Raw genomic sequence first — 20,099 nt, 5'->3', positions numbered from 1 at the left:
ATTGTACCCCTGTACTCTTCACTTATCAGACCAATGATTGAGTACAACGCCCATTCGAATGTACCTTACCCGACACCTGCAGCAGTTGGAAAGACCCCAAAAGTTCCTCACCAAAAGGATAAAGGGCTCAAACATATGTCATACGATGCCCGACTGAAGAAACTCCAGCTCTATTCAGTCGCATACCGTCTGCTCAGAGGTGATCTGTGCCTGACATACAAGGCCATGTCCAACCCGGAATTAATGGACATGCTCCACCACAAAAAATCCAAATCCACCAGAGCCACGAGCAAGAGACTTAAACCTCAACACGGATATAAATAGGACGTGCTGGAGGGACAGATTCATCACCCAGAGACTCCCTACACTATGGAACAGAATCCCAGTCCATGTGAGGCAGAGCCCCTCACTGACTCAGTTCAAGAGAAATCTTGACGAGTGGATGGGAGATCGTAGGTTTACCCCGGGAATCATCTCTGTATCACTGCTGGACAGAGGCACAGCAAACTAATGGGTATAGTGTTCTCATCCTAAGGGGTGGTGAAAGCCACACACACTCTGGCTAGGCTTATAAATGCCCTAGGGCAGATAGCCTAGTATGAACCTATGAACCTATAAGAACCTTTTCAGGACTTGTGGGGATTTTTCTCCCAGACACAGAGGAGGAAATAATAAAGAAAGACACTGTCCTCATAGCAGAGGGAGTCCGCAGAACCAATGGCCTTGAGACTCTTACTTAGGTAGGGCCTTTCGCTGCTCCTGAAAGGTTGCCTGACTGTTTTTCTCTGGAGGCATCAGGGGAGCCCTTTTCTATGTATCTAAATGCCTGGACAGCCATCACAAGAGATTCTTGGGTGCAGAGGAGCATATCCAGAAGATACTTCATTCCCTTTTTACAAAATCCCTCACAAAAGAGATGTCAGAGGGAGTTGGCAGCCTTAGAAATTCAAAAGCTGCTAGAAAAGAGAGACATTCAAAAGTTCTCACCAGGCCAAGCACGATCTGGAATTTACTCAAGGTTCTTTTTAGTGCCAGAGAAATCAGGGGACCTTAGAACTATTCTAGATTTCAGTCATTTAAATCAATTTGTGAAGAACTTCAAGTTCTGGATGGTCATGGTTCAGTCCATTCTACCTCTCCTACAGAAGGCCAACTGGATGTGCTCAATAGATCTTCAAAATAAACTGGTGCTCTTGAAGATATCTGCACTTTTGGCTGAGAGCCAGTCATTACCAGTTCAGAGCCCTGCCTTTTGGTCTCACCACAACCCCCAGGGTGTTCACCAGATGTATGGTAGTGGTGGCAGCTCATCTCAGACTGCATAGATTCAGAGTGTTTCCTTATCTAGATGGCTGGCTCCTTTCCACACCAACCAAGGCATCTTCTGCAAAAAGCCAGAGATTACTTACTCCAGTTTGTCCGTTCCTAGGGGTCACAATAAATTTTTTCAAGTCCCAACATCAAACAGTTCAAGTCTTGGAGTTTATAGGAACTCACCTGGACACAGACAGTTCGCATTCATACCCCAGAGCAGAATTCACTCCCTAAAATTTGCATGTCAGATTCTGGACCCATCCCTCTCCTTCTTCGAGACTGGTTCTTCAAGCCTTAGGTTCGATGGCTGCAGCGATCACCCTATTACCTGTCACTTGCTTTTACATGAGAATTCGCCAATGAACACTTTTGGTATAGTGGTCAGTGCTTTGACATCCTTTGAAGTATCCTGTAAAGATTTTGCGAGCCTGCAAGGATTCCCTACTTTGGTGGGTACAGTTGAACGAGCTTTGTCAGGGATGCCCATTTATCTTTCCTCCCCGGAAGGCCATGTTGAGCACGGACACCTCCCAATTGGGGTTAGGGGGGTATTTCATGGGACGGACTGTTCAGGTTACATGCTCCCCAGAGGAGACCAATTTGCATATCAATATCTTTCTTAAAGATGAGAGTAATCCTATTACCATTGCAGGCCTTTCAGAACTCTCTCCCTTTAGGTACAATTGCTATCTGACAGACAATTTGTCAGTGATATGGTACATCAAAAAACAGGGGAAACCAGATCTTATCCCCTTTGGCATGAAGCAATGAGAGTCTGGCAGTGGGTGATCTCCGACTTTCTTGTAGCAGTGCACATCCCGGGGAAATCCAACGTCTTAGCTGGCAAGCTCAGCAGAACACTGTTGATGCCGCATGAGTGGTTTATCAATCTTGTAGCAACAGAAATTATTTTTCATCACTGGGATAAACCTTGCTCTGACCTCTTTGCCTCTCCCTTCAACAAAGTGCAGCAGATTCTTTCCCTAATTCCCCCTCAGGGGGAATAACAGAGAGATGCTCTAGTCCACATTTGGCCCCCCCGGTCTCCTGTATGCTTATCCTTCCCTTCCCTTAGTACCCAAATTTCTCCAGAAAGCACAGCAGTTAAAGAGGTCTCTGCTGGTATGGTTCACATTCCTATGGTCTCCACCTCGCACACTGGGTCGCAGTTCAGATCTGCTGTCACACCCATCAGGAAGGATTCATCTGGACATTCATGGCCCCACTGACATTCAAGGCTTGGTTTCTCCAATTCCAGTGACGACTCGACAGTCCATGCTTTCCTCTCTACTTCTTCAGATTTTATCCTCATCTCAAAAACCTTCTATCAGAAAGATATACAAGAGTAAATGGAAGAGATTTTCATATTTGGTGGAACAAAGAAAGCTGGATCCATTTACAGCTCCAATTCCTTCTGTATTAGTTTTTCTGGATTTAGTTTTTCAGGGTGGTGCTAGTTTCTATACCGTAAAAGTCCAGCTTGTCTCCATCTCTAATTACCACATAGGGCATAATGCCTGCCCCCTAGCTTCTTCTAAAATTTGTAAGGCTTTTCTGAAGGGCAGTCTTCTGCTTAGACCTCCAGAAGGAGACCCTACCCTACTGTGAGATCTTACTGTTTTATTACAAACTTTAATCCAATCCCCTTTATACTTTTGGCTAAGTCAGACCTATAAACTGTAAACTGTTCGCAACATGTATTGATGATATGATTTTTCCTGTATTATTTTTTTTCTGTATGTTGTGTTTGGAGCTTTTCTCCCTGGGCCTCTGCTGAGAATGGACATGTATCCAGTTGGACTATCCCAGTCAACAAATGTAATATAAGTAAATAAATAAAATATCTCTCTTGGAAAACAACTTTTCTTGTTGCCATTACATCTGCAAGGTGAGTTTTTGAACTCCAAGCATATTCTTCAGGACTGCCTTATTTGTTTTTTCACAAAGACAGATTGACCTTGCGTACAAACCCTTCCTTCTTACCCAAAATTATTTCTGAGTCAAATGTGAATCAAGTAATCAGTTTACCAGTCTTCTTTCCAAAATGTGACAGTAAGGGGGAATACATGCTACGTCATTTAGATGTGCATAGACAACTTTGTTTTTACCTGCATAGAACAAAAGGATTTTGAAAAACTAATTAACTTGGTTTCCTTTGCTAAAAAATTGGGAAAAACAGTATCTAAAGTTGCCTTAGCTAAATGGATAACAGATTGCATTTCCTTTGTATATTCTCTAAGAAGATTGTCCTTACTTACATCTCCAAAGACTCATTCAACTAGATCCATGGTTACATCATCAGCCTTTTGGGCCAGAGCTTCAATTAATGATATTTGTGCTGTGGCCACTTGGACCAATTCTCATATCTTTATTACTCATTACAAGTTGGACGTCATATCTAGAAACAGGGCTGCTTTTGGCTCCATAGTTCTCCGGTATATCCTTCTGTGAGGGTCGCCCAAGATTATAGTAGCTGGGGACTCTGTCCCATACATTGCGGTATGAATGAAAATGACAAGATCAGGTATTAAAGTTATGAACTCACCATAACTATGCATCCGTGTTGTCCATTTTCTGTCTTTCACAACTCCCCACCCCCAATCCTTATCCCTTGGGACTGACTTGAAGTATTTGCCCTTACTCTATCTCTATTCTGTTTTTTGTTAAAATTATAATTGTTATAAGTATTTCTGCCATCAGGGATATTTAGCAATAGCAAACTCAATATGAGATAATCTGACAAGCAGAAGGCATTATAGGTAAAGGGAGGATCTTGAGAGTTGGATCCATGAATTTAAAGAGATTGGCCATGTCAGATCCAAGATCCATATGTTGAGGAAGAATGAAATTGGACAACACAGATAGGTAGTTATGGTGAGTACATAACTAATTTTTATACATTTATTTATTTGCGTATTCTTCTGAACCTATGCCACAGTTTTCAAGACTTTTTGCTTCAATGAAAACCCTCATAATCTTTCACATATTGCTGCCTGTTCTTTTCTTTCTTGTATTACTTTCCTAGATGAGAAAAAAAACTTACATGCTTTCAGAAAACATCGACTTTTAGTCCTAAAAAGTGCACTAGATATCTTCAGCTAAAATAAATTGTGCACAGAAATTGTCTCTGAGTAGTCAATATTCGACAGAGTATAGCTGGAGCTTTTTAAGGCGGTCAGCATAGGGCATCTGCTTTAGGCCTGTGATTCTTTTAGTGAGGTATTTCTGCGGCCTTTCCAGTTATTGCAGATGTCTTGAGAGGTACATACCAAATGGGGCATTGTATTCTATAATGGGTCTAATGAGGGATGAGTACAGTGGGACATTTACCTCCTTTTTTCTGGATGAAAAGCCCTTAGTGATGAGGTGTACCACATAGAAGGATTTCCTGAATGTTGTGGCGAAGTGGTTATCGAAATTGAGACAACTGTCCGCCTGTGTTCCTAAGTCTGTTATCACACTTGTGGTGTTTAGTGTACTGCCACCTATGTGGTAATTCATGGGTACATGTTTTTTTCCCAAAGTGATAACTATACATTTCTTGGCATTGAGCTTGAGCCCATGGCTCTGGCACCAAGCATCTGTTTCTGTAAGGCCCTTTTGTAGAGTATCCACTTCATTTGGGGATTCAATAATGGTTCCCAGTTTGCAGTCATCTGCGAACTTTGTTAGCCAGAGTTCCTTAGTGTTGGCCTGTACTTCAGAGAAGTAGATGCCAAACAAGAACTGTCCCAGGACTGAACCCTGAGGGAGGTACTCCACTTGTCTGGAGCTGGATTTGGAGTCGGCTACTTTTACAGTGTGGGTTCTGTCAGTAAGCCAGTTGGCAACCCATCGAGTGACGTAGGGTTTAATGATTCCGGGTGGGGGATGGTGTCAAAGTCCTTGGCGAGGTCCAGATAGGCTGTGTTGACCGTCTTACCCTCGTCCACGGCTCTGGAGACTGATTCGAAGAAGTCAGTCAGGTTCAGGAGACAAGATCAGCCCTTCACTAACCCAAACTGGGTGGGGTCCAGTGTTTGAAGGTTGCCAGTGTCTTTGTTTATAAGTTGCATGATGAAGAACATAATGCAGTTGTGTAAGTAAACTTACTATAACAGTAGATGTTTATATGATCACTGCTGCCGTAGCTGCTGACTCCCTCCTTCCCCCTTATTTTTGTACATTTCTTGTTATTGTCATTGCCACTATGTGGGCTTTTATGGTTATATTCCTAGCATTGTCATCTTAAGGCTTTAGCCTCCATCTGTCTGTTGGCATAAAAGCTCTGAAGACTGTCATATCAGCTCAAGCTGACTATGGTGTATAGAAAGCACCCTAAAAGCTTTGGAAGCTGCTCAGCTGTTATATCCTTAGTAAGATATGACACACATACTGCAGTAGTCATCATTCAAATGTCTCCTGTTATGGGAAAGTTACTCACACAAACGTGCTTTCACGTGGTTATGAATATGTGAATTTTGTCTTGTTGAATATATATTAAAAAAAAACAAAAAAAAACAAAATGTCTTTTCAAGTGTGTTTGATCCTAAGACTTGCTGTGTCATCATGCTCATGTAATAAAAAGATATGAAAGACCAAGAACTGTATTTCTTTTAGAAATTGTAATTGCTGATGGAAGGAGATGACATAGACTTACATGTATATTAGCGATCTTTAGTATTGTTATGGTGAGTAAAAGAATTGATCTGTCTACTTGTTTACTGCAGGTCAGCAACAGGGAGATGGGATCATTTAATTAACTCAAGGGGCTGGAGAAAGGTCAGAGTATATAACTGTGTGCTTTGATATAGGATAGATACTATCTTGACTTGCCAGCATGTGGTGTATTCATCTGGAAATGGTATCTACATGAAGATTATTTATTAATTTATTTAACATAACATCTGACTCATGATTTGTTAGGCTCAATGTTTCTATATTTAGAATTAGTCAGGAGACTTAAGCATTTGGAGCTTAGGTATTTCTTTATGCATTCTATTTTTATTTCATTTTATTTCAGTTCTCTGCTTATGCCAACCTAAGCATATTTTAACCTGTGATCTGAAGTAGTTAACTTCATTTGATCATTAACCTGTGGGTTTCGGATCTGATACGGATCCAAGCCAGCAGCTTTCCAAGCTAAGATCCGAGCTCCAACCTCCTCCCCCTTACCCATACTACACTGCAACCTCCTTCCAACCTTAGATCTTGTTTGCTGTGGCTTCGGCAGGATGTGATCTCTGAGCTCCAGGCAGGTAGAGTGGGATCTTTTGGTCTAGCTTTAGCTGTGCGTTCTTTCAGTGTGTGTGTGTGTGTGTGTGTGTGTGTGTGTGTGTGTGTGTGTGTGTTTAGTTTTTTTCCCTTGTTCTCCCTCGGGTTTACTGCAAAAAAAAAAAAAAAGAGAAAGTTTAGTGTTTTAAACTTTATCATAGTGTAGGCCTCCCCTTCCCGCCCTTGGTGTGTGTGTGCATGCACGTTTATATAGGTTACTAGTTAGCCTTTGCTAGTTGTAGGGTGGCTATGTTGGACTCCCAGGAGCCGACCTTTTCTAAATGCACAGTGTGTGGCCATAAGCTGTCATCGGCCGATGGTCACACACTGTGCGTCGTGTGTTTAGGGGTTCCCCACCTTACTTTGGGCTGCAAGATTTGTGCAGCCTTTAACCCTCGGGCTCTGCGGGATTGCAGTGTCAAGTTGATTCTGGCTGGTCTTCTCCCAGTGGAATTGGCAGCTTCTTTTTTTGCTTCTTCAGCCACAGCTGTGGCCACACAAGCTTCTGGTTCTCCACCCCTGTCTATGACTCCCACTTCAAAACAGGGCGATAGAGAGGTTAGGAAGGAGAAGCACAAAAGAAAGAGCAAGAGAAAAAAAGAGAGAGAGAAGTAGAGGGGTTGCAGGAGACCGGCGGACTCGGATCCGTCAGCCCCCCCCCCTGCCAAAGTGGTCTCCACGCCAGAAAAAGTTCCTAGGCAGTCTTCCCCTCAGCTCCGTTCTCCAAGATTCTCCCCGGAGCCGGAGGAGGAGGAGGCTCGGCCTGCTTCAAGGTTGTTCTTGCATTGGCTCTCCCGGCCGGTGTTGGTGGTGTCCTTCAGATCCACGAGAAGCCTCTCTGAAGCTGACATGGACCAGATGATGAGAAGGTTCTTGCAGACTGAATTGTAGAAGGGACTGTTGCTGGCTCCCCCTCTCGCCGGAGCAGGGAGTTCGGCTCCAATGTTTGCCCCAATAGCTCCTTCTCTGATCCATCCCCGGCTTTCAGAGTCCCTTGATCCGAGGTGCCCCGGAGTCAGGGGGTCGGCGGCGATGATTCCTCCAACTTTGTCACCGGCCATGCCCTTGATTTTGTCAGATCCTATGTCACTTCCGAGCTCTCGGAGCCAGGGTCTGGGCATTGGATCTGAGGTGATGAGTGTGTTGTCGGCTCCATTGTGGTTGGGACATACCATCCCTCTGGGTCCGGCTGTTCCGGGCTCAACCCCAATCCTTTAGTCGAATCCGAGGGGCACGCCTACTCGTTCCATCAGTTTCATGGAAGTCTGTTCCACTTCGGCCTTCGACATTGTGGAAAGGGTTCTCTCAGGAGGATCAAGACCCCTTACTCTTTCCTCAGAGTCCGCCCTTGCTCCCTTACAGTTGAGTATGTCTTCTGTCATCCAGTCCTCCCAGGGACAGCCTGTGTCTGATACGCACCAGACGGTTCCCCTCGAGGAATACAAAACTGTTTGTGTGCCCTCCCCGGACAGCCCCCCCCCCCCCGAGGAGGTCCCTCACAAATGCCCGTGCAAGAGGAGGCACATGGACTCCCCCGAGTCCCTCACTGAGGATACCGACTTAGAGGAGAGGGAAGGTTCCCCCAGATCACCTCCCAAAGACGTCTCCTTCGGAGACATTATGGAAATTTTCCGCCAGAGGGGAGGCTGGTCCACCCAAAAGCCTTCCTCGGATGAGTCTGTATTCCTGGAGGTGTTCGACGCAGGCCCATCTACCTCTTGGGTGTCCCCCCCGGCTGATCCTGTGGTGGACCTCATTACCACCAGAGCTTGGAAAGAACCAGACACTGTAGAGCCAATACCAAAATGGGCAGATATAGTGTTGAACCCTCCTACTGACAAGCCTGCATAGAGTAAGGGTTCCCCAGCTGATGCCGTGGTGGTAGCGATGACCACCAAAAAGGAACTGGCCCAGGAAAGTTCCTTGGTCCATCCTCTGGAAAAGGAGTCTAGGGAGATGGATCGTCTCAGAAAGCGGACTTATGCTTCAGCTACCTTTGCCATAAGGGCGCTGAACTATATGGCCCACGTGATTATGCTTCAGAGCAACCTCATGAAAGAGGGGTCTACTTTAAACGAAAGTGGAATCCGTCTAATACGAATCCGTTGACATGTAAACAGCAAGACACGGAAATGTCGAACACACTAAATAGCAAAATCGGAAATGTCGAGTTGTCATAGTTTGCCCCTCTGCGGTATAGCTCCGTAAGGTAAGTGTGCGATAGTTACGGACCTTAGGGTTAGGGTGCAGGTTAAGGTAAGTGCATAGACAGGTATTGTATGCAAGGTTTAGTGTAGGGTTTTGTTAAGTGTATGTGTGTGGAATATTTACTTTGTGTGGGTATAGTTCTGTAGGGTAAGTGTGCGATAGTTACGGACCTTAGGGTTAGGGAGGGATTAAGGGTAGTGCATAGATAGTTGTGTATGTGGGGTTTAGTGTAGGGTTACAAGTGGGGTTTTGGTGCTTTAATTTAGGGTTAGTAGTAGGGTTTTGGTTAGTGTATGTATGTGTTTTTTGTTGTGTTTGCGTAGGTGGTATGTTACGGGCAGTGGGGTTGGCCGACTATTGCAGTTTCGATGTTTAAATGTTGTGGTTTTGTGTGTTCGACATTATTGCGTTTTGCTGTTTGTGTCAACGGATTCGTATTTGATGGATTCCACTTTCATTTAATTAAAGTAGACCCGTGAAAGAGTACGCGGAGTCTCCCCCGGAGTCCATTTTGGCAGAGGATAAACATTCATTCTCGGCTCGTATGCTCACTCTTAAGTCTGTTACTAATACGTCCATGCGTTTACTCTCTCACACCACTGAAGGAGCTGCTAGGGCGGCCGGGTCCAGTATTGCCATGAGGCATCATGCCTGGCTCCGTTCGGAGCTTTGTGATTTTTCAGAATCTTTCAAGGCGTCCTTCGCGAATGCCCCTTTTGATGGTTCGACCCTGTTCGGGAAGACCATCTGAGACATGCTAGTCCAGAGTGAGAAGGATGGGAAGATGCTGTCGGCTGTCGGGATCCACTTCTCCTACCCTCAAAGGTCCTTCTCCAGGAACCAGCGAGGGCAGAAGAACTTGTGGTTCCGGAAGTCTCAACATTCCCGGGACGCTCCGGACTCCTTTCCCCCTAGAGGCAGAGGGGGACACGGTGGACACCGGCCCAAAGGCAGAGGGGGACCGAAGAACTTCGGGTCACAGGAACCTTTTTCGGATCGACCCGGGCAGTAGTCCTGAGGGGTTGCCTGACTGCTCCACTCTGGATGCAGTCAGGGGGCATTTTTTGAAGCACCTAGCTCAATGAGAGTCCATAACATCAGACCGCTCAGTGCTTCAAATAATATCCAGAGGTTATTCCATTCCCTTCATGAACAGTCCCTTAACCCCAAGGCGCCTCCCAGACATCCCACCCACTCAAAGGGAGATGACAGCTTTGGAAATAGAAAAGCTGCTAGAAAAAAGAGCAATCCAGCCAGTCACCCCAGACAAGTCCAGATCAGGCATCTATTCCAGGTTCATTTTTGTGTCAAAAAAGACGGGGGACTTGAGGCCGATTCTCGACCTATCCACGATGTACCTGTCCGTTGCCAAGGAGAAGTTCCAGATGGTCATATTACAATCCATCCTGCTGTTCTTACAGGAGGAAGACTGGATGTGCTCAGTAGACCTCAAGGATGTGTACTATCATATCATAATGGACAGTCGATCCAGGAGTTTTCTCCACTTTCAGCTAGGAGCCAAATCACTACCAGTTCAGGTCCTACCCTTCAGTCTCACCACAGCCCCCAAGGTGTTTACCAAAGTCATGGCAGTTGTAGCGGCTCACCTGAGGCTTCAGGGCATTCAGGTCTTTCCATACCTGGACAATTGGCTCCTCACCGCCTCTTCCAGGTATCAACTTAGGCAAGCCAGAAATTCCTTCCTTCAGTTATCAAATCTACTGGGTATTACAATAAATCTTACAAAGTCCTCTCTTCAGCCTGTTCAGATTCTGGACTTCATAGGGGCGAGAATAGATTCTCTTCAGGCCAGGATATTTTTGACTCCAGACAGACTTCGGTACCTAACTCTTCATGTATTGACGCTTCTTCAGGCTCCGTCACCCCCAGCAGAGTTAGTCCTGAGAGCCTTAGGGTCCATGGCAGCAGCCATAAATCTGGTTCCTTGTGCACGTCTGCATATGAGAGTGTTACAGTGGATGTTACAGGTTCAGTGGCCTCTGTTATACCAGCCCCTAGACTTCCCGATTCCTCTAAGCAAGGTGTGTAAAGCTTCTCTCATGTGGTGGCTTCAATCCCAGGATCTGCAAAAAGGATGCCCCTTTGTTATGCCTCCACCCAAGCCACAGGGACCACAGATGCCTCCCGTCTAGGGTGGGGGACATTGCTCGAGCAGGACTGTCCAAGGCATGTGGACCTCAACATTCTGCTTATCAGTGTTCTGGAGATGAGGGTGGTTCTTTTAGCGTTGCAGGCCCTTCATGCTTCTCTTTCTCTGGGAACTATTGTGATCCAGTCGGACAATATGTCAGTGGTCTGGTATATCAACAAATGAGGGAAACCAGGTCCTACCCACTTTGTTGAGAGGCCATGAGAGTGTGGGAATGGGCATCTCCACCAACCGTTTTCTGATAGTAACGCACATCCCAGGTCGGTCCAACATTTTAGCGGACAAACTGAGCAGGACTATCCTTTTGCCCTACGAGTGTTCTCTGAACCCTTATGTAGCAGAACAGATCTTCTTCAAGTGGGGTCAGCCTTGCCGCGATCTCTTCGCATCGCTGTCCAATGTAAGGTGCAGCGAGTTTTTCACTCTGATTCCCCCACTCTTGTCCATGTTTGGCCACCTGGTCTTCCTTATGTGTACCCCCCCCCCCCCGCTTCCTCTCATGACAAAATTCTTACAGAAAGCTCAGCGGTTGGGGAGCAGGATTATCCTCATAGCCCCATTCTGGCCTCATCAGATTTGGTTTCCCTGGCTACGTTCTCATCTAGTAGCTCCTCCCTGGATATTGGATCCCATTGCGGATCTCATTCGTCATCCCTCGGGAACTCCTCCCCCTAATCTGGACAGCTTCAAGCTTACTGCTTGGTTGCTCCAGTTCCATTAATTGCCAGGACTCCCAGTCTCTCTTCCCCAGTTAAGTCATTCTGGTGGCGGCACACAAGTCCCGTACCAGGAAGGTGTACCGAAGTAAATGGAAGCATTTTTCCATTTGGGCTTCTCAGAGAAATTTGGATCCCTTTACCGCTCCTGTTCCAGCAGTATTAGAATTTTTGTCTCAAATTTTCCAGCAGGGAGTGAGCTCTTCCATGGTGAAAGTCCATCTGGCTGCTATATCCCATTTTCATGTAGGAGAAAATTCAGGTTCTATAGCTACTGCCAGAAGTTGTAAGACCTTTATCAAAGGTAGTTTTTTACTAAGACCTCCTGTTAAGCATCCTTCTCCTCCGTTGGATATGACCTTGGTTCTGCAGGCCTTAGTTGCACCTCCATTCGAACCCGCAGCATCAGTTGATTTGAAATTCGTGTTCTGGAAGACTGCTTTCCTGGTAGCTATCACCTCGGCCAGAAGAATGTCGGAGCTTCAAGCCTTATGTATGAAACCCCCATACCTAGTTTTTCATAAGGATAGGGTGTCTCTCAGGACTAACCCTTCTTTCCTTCCTAAAGTTGCTTCAGAGTCGAACATTAATCAGTCTATTAATCTCCCAGTATTCTTCCCTAACTTTCAAAATCAAGGGGAATACAAACTTCATTTGCTGGACATTCACAGACAGTTACGTTTTTACATATTTGCACTTTTTATTTAAGTGGAGTTCATTTATTAACCTTTAAGATGTTGTGACTGGCATTTATTTATTTGGTTATATGTTTGATCAGTTTATTTAAAAAGAGGGTAACCATTGGTTGCAGTGTAGATTAATAAGCTGAGTTCCATTAGACTGCTTGGCTTCCTACTACTGAGAGATTTTAATGAGTATGATTTCATATTTGATTTGATTGAGTAACCAGGTAATTTGGGTTCTTTAGCCCTAAAGTCAGAGAGTTGGCAGTATTACTATGCTAGAAAGAAATTTGCTGGGAATGGAAGAATTTTGCCATCCTTCTTAGGGAATTGTTTGTGTGCGAAAATATTAATTTATGTGAAAGTCAGTTGCTGCAGTTAAAACAGGCACTGGAAGACAATACATTACAGAGAGAGCAGTAATAACAAGGGCCGGGTGGTATAGTCTGAGTTTACATGTTGGAAATCAGTACCCAAAACAGAAGTGCATATTCCGTTTATACTTTGGGAGCCAGGTTGTATTCTGTGAATTATTATTTATTTTGGAAGTGAAGTAGAGAAAGAGGGGGGACACAGGACAGTGTGGTCTCACCTTCGCCACCCACATCGCCACAACAGTCAGGAACTCCTTTGTCCCACTATACTCATCTCATCATTTAGACCATAGATAGAACCGCCCATTTGGTATGTACCTCTCTCAAGACATGCAACAACTGGAAGGGCCTCAGAAATACCTCACTAAAAGAATCACAGGCCTAAAGCAGATGCCCCACGACAAAAAAACTGGAGGGATAGGGGGTTGACCCAGAGACTCTCCCCAGACTGAATAGATTGCCCATACATGATAAGCAGAGTGCCTCTTTGGACCTCTTCAAGAGGAACATTTCTTGGATGGGAGAAAGAAATTCCGACTGGGATCACATGTCCTTTTTAGACAGGGTCCAGGAGGTAAATAATGGGGAAAAATAGCCAGGAATTGTTAGTGCAGAGACATACAGTACATGAAAAGAATAACAGATGGAAGCAATACAAGACATTTAAGGTCAATTGGCAATAGTTGCACATAAAAACCTGAATGTGACTAATGCAAATCGATAAGAGGACAAGTAGCAATAGTATACAGTACAGTAGTATACAATGTGCTAAGCAATCTATTGATATACAAGCATTATACATTCCATTGGTGCATTAGGGGAATTTTATGCAGGCATGAGGAATTTAGACATTCAGGGAGAGGTTAAAAATTATAGTACAAGTAAAATTACATAGTGTATTTTAGTTGCTTTTGGGCATCAATAAGAAGTGTTATTTAGAAGGTTATTTATAAAATAATCATTGTTTCTGTGCATTTGATTGGGTAGGAATAGTTGTAGAGGTGACAGTGGAGTGAGAGTTGCTGTCTATCAGCCGGAGGTAGAACAGGGGCAGAGCGACTTACTAAGGAAGTGTTTTTTTAGGCTAGATTTGAATAGTGGTAAGGATGTTATGGAGGTAATGCTTACTTGCAGTTCATTCCAGATTTTACCTATGTAGTTTGCAAATAGGGAATCCCCTGCCTGGTTTTTGGATAAATAGTTTTGTTTTGGTGTTGGTGGATTGGAGTGGCGTATTGCTAACATAGGGTTGAGGAAGAGTTTGTAAGGTTGCCATTCTTTCAGGTTCTGAGCAGATTTTGTGGGCCATTGTTGGATGTGTATAGTGTGGGAGTTGGGGGAGCTCTAACCAGTTGAGTTGCTTGAGTGCAAGGCAGTGGTGTGATCTAGTTGATGAATTAGTGGCATATCTTACAGTTTTATTGTAGCAGGATTCAAGATTTTGTAATTCAGATTTCTTGAGATTAGTGAGAATGGGTGCTGCTTACAATAAGGTGGAGATTGTGTGTTTGGGCAATAGCTGTTTTGGTATTTTTGGTAAAATACTGTTTGTTCCTGTATAGGATGCAGAGTTTTTTTATGTAGTTTTTTTTAACTGTCTGGGAAATGTGAATATCGAATTTGTTTGCAGTCAATTTCTACTTCTGAAAGTTTGGTGTGTGGTGATGGGGTGATGATGGTATTGTTAAATGAGGCATCGGAAAAGGCGTTAGAGGGGGGAGCAGCTTTATTATTTATGTATTTATTCATTTTTTTTACATTTGTTAAATGTTAAATAAATAAATTGAGAAATGTAGGTCAGCGAGGGGGTACTAAGTTAGTATGAAGTAAGTTAGTATGAGAGACCATGTCAAAGGCTTTTGACTGGTCTAGCGTGATAGAAGAGAGATAATTATTGATGCTACTGTGAAATTTCACAGTGTTAATAAAAGACATTAGTGTGGTGGTTTGCTGTGGTAGGGTCTGAAACCATGTTGGGTATTAGATAGGAGTTTGTTAGTAAATAGGTAATCAGTGACCTGTTTATGAATTACTGTTTCAAGAATATTAGATAGTGGTGACAACATTGCAATTGGTCAATAGTTATTTAGTTCAGTTGATGGGCCGCCTTTGTGTAGGGGAATGGTATATGAGGTTTTCCAGATGGGAGGGACCTGGTGTTCAGCTGTGGATCTGTTGATTAGTATTGATATGGGGTACGCTATACCTTCTGCTGTTAACGTTAAGTATTCAGCAGATAGATCGTCTGCGGCTAGTGTAGTGGGTTTTACTTTTTCAGCAGTTGTTTTATAGTGTTAGTTGCTACTGGTTGGAGATATGGGTGAGAAGTTAGGTGTGGCGATGTAGGATTTTTGGATAGTTGTAGGATGGTTCCTGTAATGTATTTGTTAAATTAAGTAGCAATATTGTGTGAGTTGTTGTAGTGGTGGGAGAAGGGTGTACCTGTTTTACCTGGTAAAAGGATATTGTTTATAGTGGACCAGAATTTTTGTGGTGCCTGGGTTGTATTTCAGTGTAGTAGTTAAATTTATATATTTTAATCTGTTTCTTTGCTTTGTTTCTAAGTTCCTGGTAAGTTTGTAGTGTGAGTTGGGACTTATTTGCTTTCCAGGTAGACCAAACCTTATCTCTAAGTCTGAGAAGTTTGAGTGTTTCTTTTTTTAGCCATGGGACATGGATTTAACATGTATGTATCTACTGGGTGCTTGAGAGTTTAGAATGGAAACAAAGGTCATGTTGAAGTAATTAACTGCTTCTTGTAGTGGTAGCTCTTTTACTGGTGTCCAATTAGTGTTCTAGTATTTCTACAAGTTTGTTGGGGTTAAGTTGCTTTTTGTTTCTTATTTGTAAGAGAACAGGTTGTTTAGTTGGGTTTTTCTGATCAAATAAGTGGGATAATGGTCACTGAGGCTGTCTTGTCAACCTAATTAGGGGTAGAGGGCTGGTCTGTTTAACAGCCAGTCTAGAGTGGAATATTTGGAGGATTTATTAATCCTGGTGGGTACTTGGATGAAGTTGCAAGAAGCCATGCAGGTTAATACAGTTTTTGGGGTTTGGACAATTGCACTCTGACCAGTCTATATTGAGATCAACCATTGTAAGTGTTTCCTGGGATGGGTTATTGTTACACCAATGTAGAATGTTTTCTAGCTTAGAGATATTATCTCTTGGTGGCATGTAGAGACCTATTTTATATATATATATATATATATATATATATATATATATATATATATATATATATATATATATATATATATATATATAGATATAGATATATATATATATATATTTTTTATTGGGGTTGATGTTTAGTTTGGTAAATATTATTTCTGCGTTTTTACGTTCTAACGTTTTGTCAACTAGCATTTCTATGGAGAGTTGGGTTTTTAAAGAGTAGAGCAACACCACCACCTCTTTTGTTCATTCTGTCAGAATGTATAATGTTGTAGCCTGTTGGAAATATTTCATTACTGTTGGTGTTGGGATTTAGCCATGTCTCTGTAAGTAGTGTGATGTATGGTGAATAAAGACAGATGTTAGCATGGAGATCATGGATTTTGTTGTTTATGCTTATATTCATATTCAGTATTAAAATATCTGATATGTTCCTATTGGGAATGATTGATTCTTTGTTAGTGTTGAGATGAGTAGTGACTAAGGTTAGGGGTTTGTTGGTGGTGCCGGGGTTATGATGAATGGCCCCACTTAGGGCTAGTCTTGATGCTATTTGGACAGTATATCACAGGAGTTTATTAATGTTTTTGTCATATTCCAAGGAGATACTGCGAGAGTTATGATAGGGCAGTGAGGGGAGTTTAATATGGGTTAAGGTTGTGCTAGTAAAGATGGAGGTGCCTATAACTATGTTAACTGGATTGGGATGCAGAAGATGGTTGTTAGAGGTAGAATGGCCTGGGAGGGGGGTTGGGGATGGTCAAGTGACACGATGTGATGTTGGTGGCTAATATTAGTAGAGTTAGTGAGGTTATCAGAAACAGTATCAGGTATATGGAGTTAGTGGTGTGTTGGTAGGACATGGGCTTGTTTGACATAGTAGAATAAGTGGATGTGGCCATATGAGGTGTGTGTTACAACTAATGTAGTTCACTGAATATTGATTTTTGAGAAGGAAGAGAAAGCAATTAAAGGGTGTGTGGAGTGACAGATAAGTTGTGGGAGGATGAGGGAAGGTGTTTAGGTTAAAGTGAAGGAAGGGTTGTGAGGAAGGGTGATCTGGTTGATGGCAGTATGGGGGTGTGTGGCCTTGTAACTATAAATCTAATGAAGGCAGGGGTGGGTGGGAAAGGGAGTGGTACCCGAGTGCAGGGAGGGTAGGGGTGGGTGGAAAAGGGGGTAGGTAGTGGAGCTCGAGTGCAGCAAGGGTGGAATGGAGTGGGTTAGAACCTGGATCTCACAAAACAATCAGTGGGATTGTGCTCCAGTAAGAAAAACTAGAAAAATTTTTGTTATACAAAGTACTGTTTGTCATCATCATTAATCATTGCAATATACTTGTATGCACTTTCTTGCTGTTACTTCACATTTGGTTGGCAGTGGTGGGATTTTAACCCTGTCAATGTCAGCCATCTTGATGTCAATGAGAAGCATCCTACCATCTGGCTGTCACTTTGGTGGTAGTGTTTGTAATCCTGCCATCATGCAAGGCACCAATTTTACTTTGTATTGCCCTAAGTTCTTCTGATAAAGGAGGGTACTTGCACTCTATAGATGTGTATAAGCAATTAAGATTTTACTTGGACCGAAGAAAGGCATTCAAGAAGTATTCTCAGATGTTTGTTTCCTGTGCTCGGAACAGATTGGGCAACAAAGTTTCAAAAATCACTCTGTCTCGGTGGCTATCAGACTACATTGAATCCTGCTATAATAAATATAACACTTGTTTACCAACTCAGCCCACAGCACATTCTACTAGGGTTGTGGCCACATGAAAAGCATTGCTCAGAAATGTTTTCTTCAGTGACATTTCTGTATCTCTGACATGGACTTTTGTGAATGCCTTTGCAAGATACTGTATACTGGATATGATCTCAAGTTCCAGATCCTCTTCTGGAGCTTTGGTCTTTCAAAGGATTTTTTCATAATATACCCTGGATGTCCAGCTAGGGATTCTTTCATATGGTTCAAGAGGATGAATCAGACTATGTAGATACAGATGTTATGTATTAATTATGATAATAGATGCAAAGTTGTATCATCCTTTTCAACATTTCTCCTCACTGTCGCCTGGTCTGGAGATGGGAGCCCACATAAAGGGCATGCCTTCTATGATAATGTTTGGGTTGATCAGTGATTTTATAATGAAAGGTTCCAGTCCTGAGTGGGTTCATTCGGGTATGGGGAAAAGGACAATGCACAGATTTTTGTGGGCAAGCTGTAGGAACTGTAGGCTGGGAAATTGTTTTTCTCCACCCAGAGCCAAATGGAATGCAAACTGGCAGATTCAGTTCTATGGATCAAAGATGATGAAATATGACTCTGTAGCTCTGTTGTTATGATAAATGCATAACTTTTGTTTATTATGATGCCCCATGTTTGATATAGCCAGTTAATTCCTCCATTTTATAAATATGGTAATTAGTATTTTGAAAGTCCTGTCTGAAGTTGCGTTTTATATTTGTAAAAAAGGTTGAGGTTTCAGGGACACGTAACTGTGGTATATAGAGGTTAGGTTGACAGTTTGTACAGGTACAGCAACCTTCTCAGATTGCATGAAATGCTGCTCCTTTTCAGCAGCATTCATTTCTAATTTTAAACCACAAAAACTAAATTTTTAAATAGTAAGTGTGAAGTGATTTTGACCAGCATAACAGAGTTGCGCACTACAGTAACATTTTGAGGTCGAGTTTTGTATCGATATCAGCTTTTCAGCACTGACAGATACTTTTTTTTTCAGTCCTCGAGCCAGCTGAACACACATTCCAAGACATCAGAAAACAAACTAGGTAAGAGATATTTTGTGTTAGCTTAGTTCAATAACACATTTGGTGAATTGACTACATTATTCTTCTGATTCTAGAGCTAACATTTCTCTTCCTTTCAAGTTATGTTTTGAAGAGTAGCATTGTCAGTCTGGAGGTTGGATTCTTTTTTTCAGAGTCAAAGATCATGTCCAGTTGATTTTTGTTTTTTTGGTATGTTAATATGTAAATCATTTATTCTCCAAACGCATGGCATTGATTTTCAATTCTTTTGAGTCAATATGGTACCTATTTATTAAATGTTAACTAATTGGATTCATTTGGGACTGTAGCCATTTTCCTGCATGACCCAGGGTGATATTTGCATTGTCATTGTGAGCTTCAGCCAGGGCCAAGAGGATAAGAGGGAAACATGGCTGCTCTTAATCAAATGCCATGGAATTTCTAACATCTACCTAAGATACCGAATCATAATAAATACTCTCAACCATCCATGTAATAGCTTATATAAGCAATTCATTAGTGTTTACACATAGTGGTTTATGTGAATAATAGTCGGTATTGAAGGTTGTTCGTTATACAGTATTTACTCACAAGTACTTTGATTAGACCACAAGGGCAGTGCTGTCATGTGGTGGAACAAATTATGTTACAAGTTCTTGGTGTATTGTTCATTGTTCTACAGCTGTCAAGGAGCATGATCTCTCTCCTGTTACTAACAGAGTAAATGTGATCTTAAAAGCTAGTACAAATTGTCGTATTGCCATGCAGCATATTTGAAAATTTAACAAGCATGTAACATTTTCAATTGTAATGCTACAAAAAGTGGTATAAGTGATAATTATGCCTTACAGTTTTATCTGCACTATTAGTAGTGCACTCTAATCTCAAAGTGAATCTATATAATTATCTTATAGCTCCTTCCCAAACTGCAACTCTGATGACAACATGAGCAGGATTTTCAAAAGGAAACTTGACTTTATAAGTGCATTTCTGATTTATTTTCAATGCCCCATACCTCATACACTACTTAAGTTCTTTAAAGCAGTATCTATATTTTCCTGTGATGCCTACAAGAAAAAAGAAAAGTTGCTTTTACCCATTTCCTTCAGTGAAGGTCCTAGGCTGCCCCTATACAAACATGTGCAGAGGATGCAAATCTGTACATGTTTGCAGACTCTTAGAATCACTGTAAGGTTGTGGAATTGTCCCCTGTAATCTTACAATCTCCCCATTTCCTCTCTCCTAGCTCGTTCCATTCTCTTATAGTCTCACATTTCCCACAACAATAAACACCACTTAAGTCCAGTGTTAGACACAGTAACTTTATTTCCAAACTACTCCAATTCTTCTGGTAAGCTAGCAGATTTGAAAAAAAAAATCATTCCAAACCCTATAGAATTTTCAGTCACAAAATCTTCACTGATTAAAGAAAAAAT

The 20,099-nt window shown here is 42.5% G+C and overlaps 1 protein-coding gene across 1 annotated transcript in view; it reads left to right on the top strand.

Annotated features, from left to right (window-relative positions):
• LOC122815150 (probable E3 ubiquitin-protein ligase HERC1) overlaps window positions 1–20,099 on the top strand; it is a 5,886,073-nt gene that overhangs the window by 2,519,105 nt on the left and 3,346,869 nt on the right. Inside the window, exon 25 of the mRNA XM_044087407.1 lies at window positions 18,636–18,684. Coding sequence (XP_043943342.1) covers window positions 18,636–18,684 — 49 coding nt within the window. The remainder of the gene's footprint in view (window positions 1–18,635; window positions 18,685–20,099) is intronic.

This window comes from Protopterus annectens, chromosome 1.part1 (assembly GCF_019279795.1).
Source record: "Protopterus annectens isolate FY-2018-M chromosome 1.part1, PAN1.0, whole genome shotgun sequence".
Taxonomy (NCBI): Eukaryota; Metazoa; Chordata; order Ceratodontiformes; family Protopteridae; genus Protopterus; species Protopterus annectens.
This window is presented reverse-complemented; position numbering and strand designations above follow the sequence as displayed.